This window comes from Pararge aegeria, chromosome 10 (assembly GCF_905163445.1).
Source record: "Pararge aegeria chromosome 10, ilParAegt1.1, whole genome shotgun sequence".
In the NCBI taxonomy this organism is placed as follows: Eukaryota; Metazoa; Arthropoda; class Insecta; order Lepidoptera; family Nymphalidae; genus Pararge; species Pararge aegeria.
The window spans coordinates 13166559-13183823 of NC_053189.1; the positions used below are offsets into that span (position 1 = coordinate 13166559).

General features: G+C 34.9%; 1 protein-coding gene across 1 annotated transcript in view; it reads left to right on the forward strand.

Moving 5' to 3' along the window:
* The first annotated feature begins 444 nt into the window (after positions 1-444).
* LOC120627113 (homeotic protein Sex combs reduced-like) overlaps positions 445-17265 on the forward strand; it is a 48464-nt gene continuing 31643 nt past the window's right edge. The window contains exons 1-2 of the mRNA XM_039894969.1: positions 445-646; positions 3506-4416. Coding sequence (XP_039750903.1) covers positions 3660-4416 — 757 coding nt within the window. The 5' untranslated portion in view covers positions 445-646; positions 3506-3659. The remainder of the gene's footprint in view (positions 647-3505; positions 4417-17265) is intronic.

Below are 17265 nucleotides of genomic sequence, written 5' to 3' on the forward strand. Positions count from 1 at the left end.
CTAGTTTTATAAAAACGTCATCATCATCGTAATCATCTTGAATTTTACAAAAATATAAAATATAGCCAGGCAGTTATTAAAACGTTCCTATGTATTTGATTGATAGCTACTAAAAGGACCAATTATAATACAAGTGATAAAAATAAAAATAACTCACCAATACCGCCAGAGTGCATCGCAAAAGAACGATTACAGGATTACAGAACCCATCAACATGAAACAAAAACAATAAAAATCAAAGCAATAACACTCATCTAAACCGCTACCAAACTATACTAGCCGACTATTCACTACGAAACGCTTTAATTACGCCGCCCATGAGCGGAGCGGGAGCGGAAGCGGGCGCGAGGCCAGGTGCGCCCCGCCCCACCCCGCCCGCTTCGCTTGCCTCACCTCGAAACGCTGCACTCAACTCCCGATCGCCGGGAAATCATCAACGGTTTTCCGCCGCGAGAGCACGTACGTCGCCCAAGTTTGGGAGCGACGTTGTTCTCGCACGCCCGTCTTGCGTCTTCGAATACGATTTTTAAAAAGTTTCCTTATCTATGTGAAGTGAACAATACGAATTTATTTGTTTTGTGGGATGTTTGTGATTTTATTGTGCTTTTTCGAAAGTTTTATTGACACTGCTCTGATACTTATTGGAGTAAGTATTTTCTCTTTGCATTAAATTATGTTTCTTTATGTATTTATCTACACCTATATTTTTATTATAAGTTAGATATAAAATTAATTGTTAACAATAAAATCTGTTAGGTAGTGAAATACCTTTACGAAGTATTTATTTTTGTTTTCGCACTCGCGAATAATTACTTACATGCTGTAGCTATTTAGGTACGTTAAAAAATAATTGATAAGAAATTTTATCATTCACTCATTATAACTTGGTTCTCATATTTAGATGATAACTTGCGGAAGTAACTCGCTGAGTAATTTTCTTTTAGCGGTATCAGGTACCTACCTCCCTACTGACTTATACTTACGATTTAAAAGTTAAAAACCAATTCCATGCACTTATTTATTATTAGACTGTATAATGGACCGTTCTAATAGAATCAATGCGTGACGGCGTTAATCTTTTGAGATGCAGTGGATTTGAATGTCCATTTCGAGAGCTTAAAAGTTTATTATAATCACAGAGCTTTTCATATCAAAGATAGGTGTCCGCGGGATACTTTAATTAATTAGACTATTCAGTTTAATAATCCAATTAACTAGAACTTACATTCCACTGATACAATTGCAAAAATAAAATAGGGTAGCCAGCTTTGCTAACAGTTTAATTGAGCTTTACGCTTAAACCTAAATATATATTTTTTTTACACCGACTGGAGGCAATGAATAGATAAAAAACTTATTAAATAGACAACTTTTATTATAAGTCAGTTGGTAGAGACAAAAATGTATCTAATATCGAATTGAATAATTTTATTAAATATCTATAGGTAACAATTGAAAGGTACCTCTTTACTTTAATGTAGGTACCGTGTTATAAACGTAAATTGCCTGTAATAGAATAGGCCACATATATTATATGTAAAAATAGGTTTTAAGTAAAGGTAAATTTAATGATCTTATTTTGTTTTATGATAAGTAATAAACTTACCTGGGTTCATTGCATTAACTCGCTTTTAAATCTTTTGGAAAAAGGTGCCCAGGTCTTAGTGAGTTGGAGATTTATAATATAAGTAGGATCTACATTTCCTCCCATTCTACATCCATTTCATCAGCGTATGAGAGCTTAAATTTAATATTTTAAATTTTACTGATTTAACTTATAAAGACCGAATTATATTTATAATAATTTTATTTTTTATATATATATTGTTATGGCAATATTTAACGATCATCAAGTACGTAGGTACAGTACGAATCATTTGCTAAATAAATAATTTACGTACTAAACAGAATTTAATATGTCTCTTGCCTTATCTTGCTTCAATACTTTTTAATAGGACTGTATATACGTATATACTGTATTACGTAGAGTAAGTATCATACCTATGATATATCATATATCATAGGTATGATACTTACAATTATACTACTAAGGCTAAGGCTAGGTACTACTAAGGCAATGTTACTATTGACTTTAGAAGTAAAATATTACCGTCCAAAGTTTCAGTAAAGGATATTGAGGTTAAAGCACGGGGAAAAAATAAATATAATAGAAAAAAAACGTTGAAATCGTTCGGGCCATTTAATGTGGACCGGACGGGAGTGACAAAAATTCTATACTGAAATAAACTAACCACATGTTGTCTGGATGTCACAAGAACAAGGGGATTAGCTTCATATGCTTTAAAATGATTTTTAAATGAATTTATAATCTTCTACTGAGGTATAAGATAACGTGTTTATGTTCAATGCTTTATTTATTGATGATTAGAAATAATAACAGCCGTGTTCTTGACTGAGGTAAATACATAAGCAGATACATATTTAGTTAAATGTATGAAACACGAATTGCTGCTTTAAGTGGTATTATCGCCTTAGGTTCCTAAGGAAGTGTAACTTTCTAGGTAGGAATTGGTACCTACCTATTGCGTTCTTAACTATTGCTGTTAAATAGATACCTTTGAAATGGTTTACAAAATAAGCCCCTACACCAGTATCCACAAATATCATCTGAAACTTTGCGTTCAGATTCACTGTGTATCTTCACAGGAATGTTTGTATTAGGTTAATTGAGTTATTATTTTAATCACCACATCAAATTAATTTTAAATTAAACAAATATTGAACAATCTAACTAGATGTTCTATCTATTACATTATGTAGATATGTGTGCAGTTTACTGTATGAAAAATGATACACCGAACCGAATAAATCCGCAACAAAAATAAAATTTCACTGCGAAAACAGAAATTATGCAGCGTGTAAAATTATTCGAATGCATATACGACAGAATTGCGGCAAAATTCACACATTTGTCATTCGTTTCGCTTACGACAAATAAATCGAATACACAATGACTGCTAATTTGCTCATAAAGATGTATGCACCGAGCCACGTACATAAATCCGGCGAAGTCAGATTCGGCCTACCGCTTACACCCATAAACCTCTGTGGACACTTTTATAGCCCGACCACGTGTACGCTGAGATTTTTTCCTCACTTGACATGTGCACTCCGGTTTAGAATGGCGTGTATTAATTTATTGTTTAGTAATAGACCCCCTGTAGAAACAATTGTGACTAATAGCGCAAAATTTTTGATAATGCACTTCTTTGGCTTCTGTTTAAAATTTAATTTGCCGACGCATTAATATTGCGAAAGAAAACCCCGCTCGTGACCTTTTTAAATATTAAAATAATAGCTTATATTATTTACGCATAATTTTCATACTGAAATCCAAATTTATGATAATTTTGGAAATATAATATTAGGTATGTTCAGTTGTTTAATATAGTCTAAAGTATGTTACACGATACGTATAAAACGCATTCGTCACCAGTAACAAGGCGTCCTACTTGACCAACTAATGTGTTTCATTCTATCACAGGTCCATCAATCAAGCCCCACTCTACGAGGACAATTGAGACAGACCGCGAACATCTGTAGCACTTAACATGTCCAACTAGACTATTCAGTGTCCATCTAAGAATGACAAATCCGGAGTAAATTTTAGAAAAGAGGCAGAAATAAATCTGTTATCAATGAACGACCTAAATTACAACGCAGGGATGAGTTCCTACCAGTTTGTGAACTCGCTGGCGTCTTGCTATGGGAATCAAGTTCCAGGTCGAACGGGTACACCCGTGGAGCAATCAGGACACCCTGGCTTACCGACGCCCGGAGCGGACTATTACAACCCAAATGCCGCTGCGACGTATCCTAATACCTGTTATTCACCACCGCAAGTTGGTCACCATTACCCTCAACACCCATACGCAACACCGGCGGCCGGAGCTCATATGCAGCCGCAAACTATGATTGATTACACTCAACTACACCCACAAAGATTGGGTGGTACAGCGGGACATGTGCACCAACACTCCAATCCGAGCCCTGGAGCACTATCTCCGAACCTAATGTCGACCCCACCCAGTCAAGCTACCAGCGCTAGTTGTAAATTCGCCGATTCGACTTCCACAACAGGGATAGCTTCGCCACAAGACCTATCTACATCTTCAGGTCCAGGAAGAACGTCACCCGGTTTTGGAACTGTTGGCAATGCTAGTGGCACAACAAGTACTAAGCTTGGTTTGACTACCCCAATCGCTTCCCCAGTGGAGCACAAAGCGAATATAAATCAAAACATCTCGAGTCCTGCTTCCAGTACGTCTAGCAACGAAAGCAATGAAGCAAACAATTCTAGTTCGAGTAATACGAAGAACGCAAAATCATCCGGCAGCACACAAGCGAATCCTCCACAGATTTATCCGTGGATGAAACGAGTTCACCTAGGCCAAAGTAAGTACAACTTTCTAAAAATTCAAATTAGTTTTTATCAACTTGAACAGCAATGAACCGATACAAGTTATCGTGAATAAGGATTGTGATTCTAAGTCAGGTTCACACTTTTTTATCAGTGGCGTGAATTCCTTAATGACTCTGGTTCCTTCTTGACTCAACGTGACCACGCCTTCATACAAATCAACATTTCCTTCTAACAAGAAACTATTCATCAATTTGATGCCAAAGTGGAGACAAAATAAAATATATATCTGTTTATAAAACATTAGTATGCATTAATGTTGGATCAATATGGAGGCCTGATGGATGATGTCCATAATAAGGCATAATGGCTTTGTTGGCGGGAGCTTACAACTGAACAGCCGAAGATTTTTTCTTTTTAGTTTCTAATGATGGGGAAAGCGCATCGTCACTATGACGTGTTATTTGACGGCTCATATTAAGCCTGAATTAGATTGTTTGATTTAAGTATAATTTCAATAAAATCTGCCTTATTTTATATTATGCACAAAGGTAAAAGGGATACTTGAAACCATCTGCAGCAGCCCCAGCAGCATTACGCAGCCCAAAAAAAGTTTTTTTTTTTTTAACACTTTAACAGCCGTAAAAACAAACAGTTTGGATTAATGTAGTTTGAACGACATTGCGAAATACGCTTTTAGGTCACGCGACGGAATTAATGGCTTTATTCACATTTCTAAATATACTAACTAAGTAAACTGATATTAGGTTTAATTAATTATTATTTATTATTACCTTCGTAATAAATGTGATAGTTACTGAAATAATAAAAGGCAATGCTTGTCTTGTGAATGTCGAGTAGTGGTTAAAGCATTTTTAATCTTTTTGAAGATTTAGACAAAATTGGGATTGAACGGATGTAACCTTGTTTAGGTAATGAATTATTATTATGAGCCATTTTATTAATAAAACTTTGGCTTAAGTATAGGAAAACGAATTAGTTAAAATAACTAAAAAATACACTAAACTGTATTCAGTGAATCCCTCTGGTATTGAAAGAAAGGTAAACCTCAGTATATAATTTTTTTGTATAGCTATAGTATCTAGCACTTAGTGTAAAAATATTCAATTTTTGTCGTCCTGATGTTGTTTTATGATAAAGACAAGCGCAAAGGTAAGGGTTAGCGTTATTTTAGTCTCCCTGGCGCAATGGTCAGCGCTGAGAATTTTAGTAGGAGGTCCCGGGTTTGATTTTTCGGCAGGGCCAATTTGGGAATTTATAATTTCTGAATTTTCACTGTTCTGGTATGGTGGGAGGCTTTGGCCGTGGCTACTTACCGCTCTAGATAGAGACCTACAAAGACGTGCCGCTAAGCGATTTAGTGTTCCGGTACGATGTCGCGTAGAAACCGATTGGGGTAATGACCACCATACTCTCTAACATGTTAGCTCGCTAACATCTTAGACTTCGTCGTCACCAGGTGATATTGCAGTAAAGGGCTAACTTGTCGTTGTTTTTTTCTTAATTTAAAAAGTTCTGATATGCGTGTCATTTAAAGTGAATTACCGACTGCTTCTTCGTATCAGATTATACAAAAATAGGTTTATGAGCTTTAAAAGTCAAGTCAATTTATTCTAAAAATACATTTTTACTGAAGAATTTAATTTATACAAAAGTAGCTCTGAAATTGTCAACCTCTATCAAAATAGTTATATATGTACATAAAAATTCTAGATATTAAGTTATTAAGATTCACTTTCGAATTGTTTTGTTTTGAATTATGAGTTATTTTGACTATAACTTAATTCAGAAGTTATAAGTATTGGGATTATACGTAGACAAGTTTGGATATAATTGGTCATAGTGCAATGTCATTGAAGTAAACTCTAAGATCTCACTTCGCTGGGTCAATTAACTGTAATTATGTAAACATATATGCGTGATGAAAAAAATGAAATATTAGGCTTACAAAGTCCCATAAAGATTAGTATCTAATACCCGCTCCTTCATAAGAATGACTTCTCTCTGACATTTACTCTCCAAGGTTAAGTTTACAGCTTTTAGATAAAACGATAAAAAATAAGCATTTTGTGTTTTGTTTATATTCAAATTTTAATATGATTTTATTAGGAGTGTCAGTAAACAAATAATTAAGAAATAAAATATTTTTAGGACAAGAAATATCTAGGGCACTCAATGCATCTCGAAACGTTAAATTTGGCGACTTTTAATATTTATCTTTCATATTTATAATGCAGAACCTTTGCAGCAAAGTGTTATTTGTGTTAGGTTTGAATGTCCTAACGAAACTAATACTTGTACAACTTACAGAGAGATGGGATGGGAGAGCTATATCAGAAGTTATTTAATTGAAAGTGGGTATTCTGATATAAGTGTTGATAAGATATTTTAGTATGCAAATAAGGTTATAGGTCGCAGTTTCATGTTTGAGGGCCATAACTCAGTTTGGAGCAGCAGTATGCGTGCTGACTGGAGACTTCTTGGATTTCAATAGCTTAGGATTATATTTTGAAATTAATATTGTACGAAATAATATTGCGGTTTAGCAAGTTAGGTTAGGTGGTCGTCCCGAAGCTTGGTATTAAATAATGAATAATTTCCGTTTGGTTATGTTTAAACAATAACATTATGTAATGTTTAAGTTCAGAAGCCAATAAAATTTACGCGTCAGCAAAATCGTCAGTTTGTTTGACTTTCCTGTATGCCATAACTAAGCAAACAATAGACTTGATTTTAGGAATAGAGAGTAATTTGTAAGGACGGAGAGTAACATACACTTTAACAGAAAAATGGAAAGACACACTTCATGGTTTTTACATGCATCCTAAAAACCTCCGCCTGCCTTCCGAATTGGTTGTAGAGTCACTACAAACAGACTGACTTGTCTTTTGAAAAGTGCTTATATTAGGCCTACTTGAAATAAATGAATTTTGAAGTTTTAACTTTGAATAGTGTACTGTTCTGTAATTATATTCAGAGTCTTATTTCTAATAGCAAGTTTTTCAAATTTACATATATTATATATGGGAAGGGGTTAAGGCCGTAGTCCACCACGCAGGCCCAGTGCGGATTGGTGGACGCCTCACACCTTTGGGATATTATGGAGAACTCTCAGGTATGCAGGTTTCCTCACCTTCATGTTTTCCTTCACCGTTGAAGCAAGTGATATTTTAATTGCTTGAAACGCACATAACTTAGAAAAGTTGGAGTTGCAATCTGGGATTCGAACTAACCCCCCGAAAGAGAAGTCGAAGTCCTACCCACTGGGCTATAATCAATTTTATGTCTAACTATGGGCATCTTCAGTCTATTTATGGAGAGTATTAAATTATAATTACTACTATACAATCGGGGACAAGGTCTATGCTCAAATGTGTGCCTTCAAAAGGCTGAGTTTTTCGAATAAATGCATAAAATTTAACTTTATGATTTAATCAAATAACTATAGTTTAGCGGACAGCATCCTAATGTATTCTATTACATAATATTTAAAATAGCATTTAGAAACAAGCAACAAAAAGAAATAATAACTGGTGCAACAAAATTAACTGCTCACTTACGAGTAGTACTGGCTAATTATAAAGTGCACTCTGTAAAGGTAAACAAAAAATGTGACTGCAATAATTTAAACATTAGAAGTAAGAATAAACTTACAGTGCAATATACTAGGTTACATAAAATTCATAATTCGTTTAAAGGAAATTGCATACAATTCTACAATAAACTACCAATGGTCATCTTGGAGATGTCTCTTAAAAAGTTCAAAGTTTGTATTAAACGTAAGCTTATAGAAAAGTCCTATTATAGTATAAAGGACTACGTAAACGATAAAAAAGCTTGGGTGTAAATTATTGCTCTAACCAGGTTGCTCTTCTAATAATTTAAAATGACATTGTGAGATGGTGATAACAAAAAAAAAAAAACACCCGGTAAGTTTGTTGTGGGCTTCTTCTTAGACCAGGACGCGTTTGGAACCCTCGTAGCTTTAGTTTTAAGTTTACGAATGTGGTTATCGCCATCATCTCACTACCGTGTGGTTCTTATGTACGCATCAAAAGTGCCACCTGTGGGCCTACTTGAATAAAGATATTTTTGACTTTGACTTTGACAAAGATTCCGTGGAACTGAATACATAGATCTGCAGATAATGAGACCACACATCAAGCAGCTATGTATAGTTAGTGCACGTAGTAAAACCTACGTAACATAACCTTGTTATTATCTAAAAAAAATAAAAGCATAAAAAATACTGATAGTTCTTTCGATATCATATTAATAAGAAGCATAATGTGGAAAACACAAAAACAGGCGATCTAGATATACCTATGTAACTTGACGGAATACATTATCTCGGTAAGTGTATCGATTACTATACGTACGTATTTTGCATAGTTATTGAAATTATAGTCACGAAATTATAGTCCATCATAAATGATTCGATTATAATCGATGCAAATTGCGAACGCCATTTTGAAATGGCGAGACTGGTGCGGAAAATTACAGTTATAGAGAAGGAGTGGAATTAATATTCCGCACTAAACTATGCTACCTAATATTGGTAATTTTATTGCCCGCAATTTATCAAAGTGTGCTTAATAGGCATAGAAAACGTTTCGAAAGAATAAATTACAATGATAAGTAGTACGCTCAAGTAAACATTGCTGTACACAATATAATGTTTAAATTAATTGATAATAAATAACTATATTACTAATTACTATTCGTTTTTATATTTTTCTTAAATGCATATAAAAATTACGGCCAGGACTGAACCTGTGACTCTCTGGCAATAGCCGTCTGAGTTCATTAGTTAAGATACAATTCAAAGTAAGATAGATACTGTGTGTTAGAATAGTGCTAAATTAATTACTTCTGATACTGCAGACTTTGAATTATCCTTTTCAGAAATATTTTATGCTGTACTTTGAATTGTATCTTAACTAATGAACTCAGACGGCTATTGCCAGAGAGTCACAGGTTCAAATCCTGGCCGTAATTTTACATACAGAGATTAGCGTTTAGTTAGCTGTTGAGATTATCCGTCAGTTGTTTTCGAAAAAATAACTGTTAATACATATAAAACTAGAGCAAAAATAGTAATAGATATAAAAGCTTATAAAAAAAAAAAAAAAAAATGTCGAGAAATTACCCAACAATTTGTAGGAGTAAAAAATCTTCGGATGTTTTTCCCTTAGATGTCAATAACAACTAGGATCCATTACGTATGGCCTCCATCTGGGCGGTAATTTATGAAATCGTGATCTACAAGATGATTCTCTCACACAGCATAAAATATTTCTGAAAAGGATAATTCAAAGTCTGCATGTAAACTTATTTTAATCTGCGGTAGGTACTTTGATAATTTTCTTTGAAATTAAATTTTATAAATTAATAAATGACAAGCTTTTACTACATATCGTCATAGTCATGATAATTATACGAATACGAGAAATTATCAAGTTAATTATTTCTCTCAATCATTCATATTAACTAGTGAATCATACGTTATAAGCTAAAGAAATTGTTGGTGAATTAAAAATGCATCACAATGTAGGTATGCAAAATAATCTTTAAGAGCAGACTGGTTAAAATGCTCGAAGGGTTTAAATAAAATACTAAAAGTTGAATGGTTAGAAATAAAAAAACGACTTGAGGGATTAGTGAGACGGCCGCGTCTGGTTGGCTCGGATGGTTAGAATGGCGGCCGTAACGATGCAAAATTGCTGCGAAACTGGTACCCTGGCATATATTTGATGTTATGTGATAATATGTACCTGGCCATCTATATACACGCATTGCGGTGGGCCAAGTTGTGATGTTGTTATCTCTTCTATGAGAGAGTATGAAGTTCTGTAATTCGGTTAGACTAATTTTGATGATGACGTGTATAGTATTTAAAACATATATATATATTTTTTAAATCTGCTACTCACATAGTTTTAAGTGATGATGCAGTCTTAGATGGTAGCGGGCTTACCTGTTAAAGAGTATGATAGTCATAATCCCTAATCGTTTTCTACATGACATCGAACCGGAACACTATATCGCCTAGCGGCACGTCTTTGTCAGTAGGGTGGTAACTAGCCACGTCCAAAGCCTCCCACCAGGCGAGATCAGAGAAAATAGATTCCTAAATTGCCCCTGCGGAGAACCGAACATCGAACCGATTCACAGCGCTCATCGTTGCGCCAGGGAGGTCTCAAATTTTTTTTTGTCGCGTGGAAAATAAGAGTAAAAGTATATTAATGTTACGCCATGGACCGTTTATGTGGGAAAAGAGCAACTGCTGAGATTCTTGTCGGCATCTTTTTTACAGAGTCCGGCTACAGAACCGGGAATGCAATAACTACGAAAGACAGACAGTTGACTGTCGTCAAATCTAATAAAAATAGGCAATTGAAACATTCTGAAAAATTATCTAAATAGCTTAACACAGCAAATATATACAAATCATAACCCTCTTTTGGAGCTATTGGTTAGATATAAGAAAGAAAGATATAAGGATGATGGAAAAAAAAGTAGGTTATGTACCTACCTATTTTGTCCTACCTTTATAATACGAGTTCCTACCTTTCTTTCTTTCATAAATCTACCTTATTGCAAAACAAGAGAGTTATGATTTTTGAAAATTCCAACCTATTTATAAAGTGGTTTAGTATAAAGACACATAATTCATTTACGTTATGTGTCTTTAAACTAATGGATATACCAAAATAAAAATCCCGGGACTATAAAAGATCTTCAAGTGTAGATGCAATGTACTATGTTTCTATATATTTTGCTTTTACATTTTTTTTTTTGCGAATAAAAACTTGAACTTTTGTAGGTATACCGAAGTGACTTTGATCATTAAAATGCATTGCAGTCGTGAAATGTCAAATTTATCAATATTTGCGAGTAGTTCTATCGATCTATTAAAGGCATTTAATAAAAGGATTGTAATTTAACGGTACTCGTGCACGTCTCCATGATTATACCTCCTTCACATCCTGACATAATATACCTTTAATATACTTCGTTAAATATAATATAAACATCGAACACTCTTTCACTTTGAAAATTATACCTGCAGCACTTATGCAGAATTACCGACAAATTACGAGATTAGTTTTAAGGACAATCTAATAATAAACCATTTGGGTACTTATTTCAATAGCATTAAGGTGCATATTTAAATGGACTGAAAAGGTACAGTCGGATCAAAATTCGAGTAAGCCCTTTCACTCCTCAGGGACTTTGCGACTTCAATTATTGATGGCAAGTTTAGCCGCAATAAAATATAAGGGGAAAACCGCTATTTTTCATGGTGTTTACTTTTAAATAGCACGTAGCCTCAGCATCGACTGTATTTTATCGAAAACGTGCAATTTATTAGGTTTTTTTTTAATTATCCACGTTTAAATGTAGGTGGTACGTGCAGTTTAAATGCAGTTGAATTTATAATGAGGTTTTATTAAGGCTGGGCCGTGTATGAATTTTTAAACAGCAGGTGTTATGGATTTGATATTTAAGCACCTTCCTACGTTTTGTAATGAGCCTTTATTCAAACAGCTAGATAACAAAAGGTTACTTGTCCAGGCCCACCTACAGTCTGGTAGGGCTAAGAGTCTATAATAAGAGCAAAAATAACTTCATTCTATCATCATCATTACCATATCCACTGATAGAATTCCACTTCTGTCTTTTGTAAGGACTCCAAAACTCCAGGGACAGGAAATCCATGCGACTCGCTTGAAATCGCCTTTCCACCTAAGTACTAACACTGCGCTTTGTATTGAAGGGTCGCCGCGCTTGCAACGTCCATTGGTCCTCTGTGTTAAGAAGCTTTAAGAGCTTTTTAATAGCTATAGCGCTTTTTACAGCTTGTAGAACCTACCTACGCCATGTTCAACAATTGCAGATTGTTGAACAAGCTTATAAGAGATCTCTTCCAAACATGGAAGAGATCTCTTATAGATATAAGCTTTCCTTTGTACACTTCATGTATCTTATGTTCACAATCACAATTTATGGTACATAAATAAAAAATAAATAAATAAAATTCAACCTTTAAGCGTCTCAATGCATAGGCACAAGCTCTCGCGACGGTACTTTGTACTTTCAGAGGCGGATGAAATATATCGCAAATATTGGCCTTAATATTTTTTTAACAAATCCCAACCAACACCCATCCGTTGTCGCCCTTTCAGGATGTTTAACACATGAACTCGTCCAATCTTTCTTACTACTTTTTATTAGTCGTTTTTCTCAATCAATATACACGTGTAGAGATTTTACTGTTATTAGAAACTCTACTCATCCAAGTTAGGACTTATCGGTGACTTATTTCTTATTCTTCCTTATATAGGTATATACTTACTTGAAGAGTGTATGGTTGTGCATGTTATTTTTGTCTGTGTGTTTATGACTTTAGCTGAAAAGTATCAAACAGATTTTTATTAAGTATACCTTTTGTAATAATAGGTTTAGGAGACACTTACCTAACTATCCTACCCTACCGTTAAAACGACGCTACCGTTGAAAATCAGTTGTTCATACATATATACAGACATACGTAAAAATATGCTGTTAAATACATTACCATTCCATTGCAGTCAGATATAAGTAAAATTCCCTATAGTAATTAATGGTTAGTAACTTGAGACATACATTCACGTTAGATAAACCAAAGCTCAGATCTTAATCTCTCAAAGGCATCTTATCGCAACAACCTACTCAGGCATTGTGGTTACAATAACATCAGTCATACATTAAAATAAGTAATTGTTTACTCAGTTAATCGATGTAAGGCTCTGAACGAGTCTTCAAACATCTGTTTAAGGTCAGGGATTTATTTAACTTCGTCTCATATGATATCTATAAATTGCTATTATTAGCGTTCAAAAGTCCATTATTTGAAGTTATATTTTATACATTAAGAGGGGATTTTACGACTCATTAGTCGTATTTGTCGTGAGTTTTACAACTGTCACCACCTCTCCTCTTCTCGCAGGTGTTATACGAGGCGACTTACGGAATATAGCTGAGAACGGGCATCATCTATTCGATCACCAACCCGTCTGACCAGCATGGTTCAGATTATGTACAACCCCTTCCTGTTCAATCGAGGTAGTTCGATTAGCCCTTAGTCCAGCATAGATTATGATATTTTTATTTTGGACTGTAATTTATTTAATATTTATTTATTCACTTTATAGCACAGCCGTAAAAACGGTTTACGAAAGGCAAACTTAATATTTAAAGCATTCCTACCAGCCAACTTTCGTATGTGCGAGAAAAACAAGGGTGAGGTGAGGATGTGGCCAAAAATTTTAGGTTGTAACAAAAAAGAAAAATATTCGTTCAGTAAGGTACATGTAAAATCCATTAATAAATTTATATTAATCCCAGTCTCTAGAACGACGGTCTAGAAGGCGCTCTTTTTATCGACTCCGGCAACTCGTTCCACAACCGAACTGCTTCTAAAGTAAACGAGTCTGACATAAATCCAGACTTGTAAGCAGGCACTGCGCTCCTTTCGTAGCAAACTATTAAGGGAGCGCAGGCTGGGATTACAGACTGCAGCATTACATTTAAATTTGCTCCTAAGGTATAGGTATAGGTGTTAGAGGCTCATTTAGAACCGCGAACAAGGGCATAAAGTCTTTTGTGGTCCTGTATCGGGATTATATAATATTAGTCGAGTTTTGTCCTCGTTGTCATGACTGTCATCAGCATCACCCTCAATCTATTAGTTTCCCACTGCTGGGCTTACTCCTTATAGATTATTGTAAGGATTGTAAGGATCGAGCTCCAAAATCGCTGACTATAGGTCTCATATCTAGGCTCAGATTCACACAGCGAGCGATGGAGAGAGCTATGCTTGGAGTATCTCTAGGTAATCAAATCAGGAATAAGGAGATCCGTAGAAGTTACTGAAATAGCTCAACGAGTCGCAAAGTGGTAATGGGCGGGGCACATAGCTCGGAGAACCAATGGACGTTGGGGTCCCAAGGAGCTGGAATGGCAAACTAGCACCGGTAAACGCAGCGATGTTAGACCTATGTCTAACAGTAAAAGTCAAGCGGTTGATATGATGATTGATAAAAGCAGAGATCGATGGCTTACAGCAGTTTATAGAGAGAAAGACAGATAGAGAAATAAACATAATATAGACAGAGAGAAACCATTTCGCAAGCAGTATCGTAGTTCAGTAATTAACAAGAGATATAATACATAGTTTATACAGATACAGTAGTAGTTCAATTACGACTTTAATCTTGTCGTTAATACCGACATCGTCTAGACAGCGTCGTGTCAGTTTATTGAGGTTATTTAGAAACCTTAATACTGAGTTACATTTCCTTGCTGTGCACCACCCCGTACTATCACCCCAACCCTTAACGTATTACCAATGTAAAACCCTTACTCTTCTGTACTGTCCTTACTCTGTAGATATAGAAAAGTTCTAATAGCCTAGTTAGTGCGTACGACTTTAACTTCCCTACTTAAAAAGCCTCCCTTTGAAATTTTCTGAGTAACGTGAGTAAATTTCATTTGCCTCAGCGGTGAAGGAAAACATTGTGAGAAAACCAGCCGGCCTGAAATTTCTCCATATTTATTTCAAACTTATAATGGTCGATAATGCTGAAAATCATCATCATCATCCCTTTAACGGCCCACTATAGGGCACGGGTCTCTTCTTAGAATGAGAACGGTTCAGGCCGTAGTCTACAATGGAGATTGTTGGACTTCGATGCCCTTGAGAACATTATAGAGAATTCTCAGGCATGCAGGTTTCATCACCATGTATTCCTTCACCGCTACAGCAAGTGATATTTTTTTTAAACTTAGAGGCGAGTGCTGGAGCTCGAACTCGGTCCCCCGAATGTGAAGCCGAAGCCTTACTCACTAGTCTATTGTCGCTTCACGATGAAGATGATATGGTTAGGTTCTACACATACTGAGAGAAATAAAACAAAATCCAGCAAGACTAAGTCGTGGATTATTCATAGTGGGAATATTATATAGCGTATTCAATTAACGTATACAAGAAGTATAATGGCCGCCGCATTCGCGTTTTAATTTCGTTTCAATAACCCATGTCGCCGTACAGCTACAGACACTGATTAAGTTCCCCACAAGGGTTCATACACGGTACCCACACACATAAATGTGAACATACAAATGTACATATGTGCAAATGCTCTTGGAATTAGCATATTCATTCTGTCGTTTCTTTGGAACCGTTTCGCCTGCAAGTTATGAGTTTTGATTATTTTGTAATTAGAAAAGAAATGCGTAGCCGTTTACGAACTACGTATTTCTTGCTCATTTTGTTTTTCAAGACTCATAAGAAATGGGTTCGTTTAAAAATAGTCCGACTTACTTTACTTTGTAGATTAAAGATATTTTGAGCTAGTTCGGAATTTACATAATACCTATTTGCATTGAATATACATTAAAATATAATTTTTTACATTATTCACCATATAAAATAAAACGCATTAATAAAAAATATTATTTGTTTAGCTTCATTAATGATATTATTTTTATACTAGGTTTTGCCCGTGATTTAGTCTGCGTTTTCAGTTTTAAAAATACCGTGGGAAACGTTTTCAAGGAATACAAAGCATTTTTGGCCCCTGAAATCGGTTTCTATGCTGCATTGTACTGGAATGCTAGATCAGCACGTCTTTGTTAGTAGGGTTGTAGCCATGGTTGAAGCTTCCCACTAGACCAAACCAGAGAAAATTTTTAATTCCAAAATTTCCTCGCTGGGAACGTGGGTTCTCCACTTATAGGTAAGACCAAAGCACTCTCAACTATGCCAGGCAAGTCATGAAAAAATCGGTGTAGTATTTGGTTCAAAATAAACACTCTCTCAAATATATTATATATGTATGGTCATATGGATCTTAATATATATTTATGTAAGAGAAGCTTGTGATATTGATCACAAGCTTCGCTTTCTCCTTAAAATGCAACTTAATTCTTGGAGGTACTCATTCAACATATATATACGCGGCTAGAAATAGTTACAGATGTCATGACTAAATAACTCTACATACACCCAAATCTGCATATATGTAGAGTTTATGCAGATGTGTGTTTGCAGAATATTTAAATAAATATATATTATTTTGAATACTTTTTGATTAGGCGGTAAAAGCTCCATGTACTTTAAATCATTCCAAAAATATAGGCATAATAATTCAAAACAGGATCAAAACTGTTGACCATCTCTAAAGATATCCATACGTTCGGATACGACACATTGACATCGTACATTAGCCGTAACAACGCAATGCGATGAAGTCTACAATGCGCAAGTCTCGAGATACGATGCAAAGGTCATGCTAGTATTTTTAACACCAAAGCAGGTACTATATCTATTAAAAGATAGTCAAAAATAGAGACGACTATTGGATTTGTATTTAAACGTGCTATAAGACGTAATCGTTGACATCGTCGTAATTTATAAATATAATAAAGTTAAGTTAAAAGTTTATAGAGTCATTGCCATTGCGTTCAGTTTGAAAAAGTTCAACTTTGGAACAACAAATGACGCAGACAACTAATTTCTCCCAAAATCATGTCAACAACAGTAATACTTCAAAATTAAATCTATTAACCATTTTGATGCGCAACAGTTGCTTGCGTTAAAATAAATACCAATTAAATATTATAAATAACGATCGCTGAAGAAAGCATAGCGTTGTAATAATTTAAAACTAAGACAGATCTTATGACAATCTCCATCTATAAACAAATCGCGGTGATTACAAGTCAACAAAGTACATTTCTCAAGATGCGTTGCAAGGGTCGTGAAAGTATTAATAGTTTAAACTACTTACAGCCATTTAAATACAACGAAAAAGACT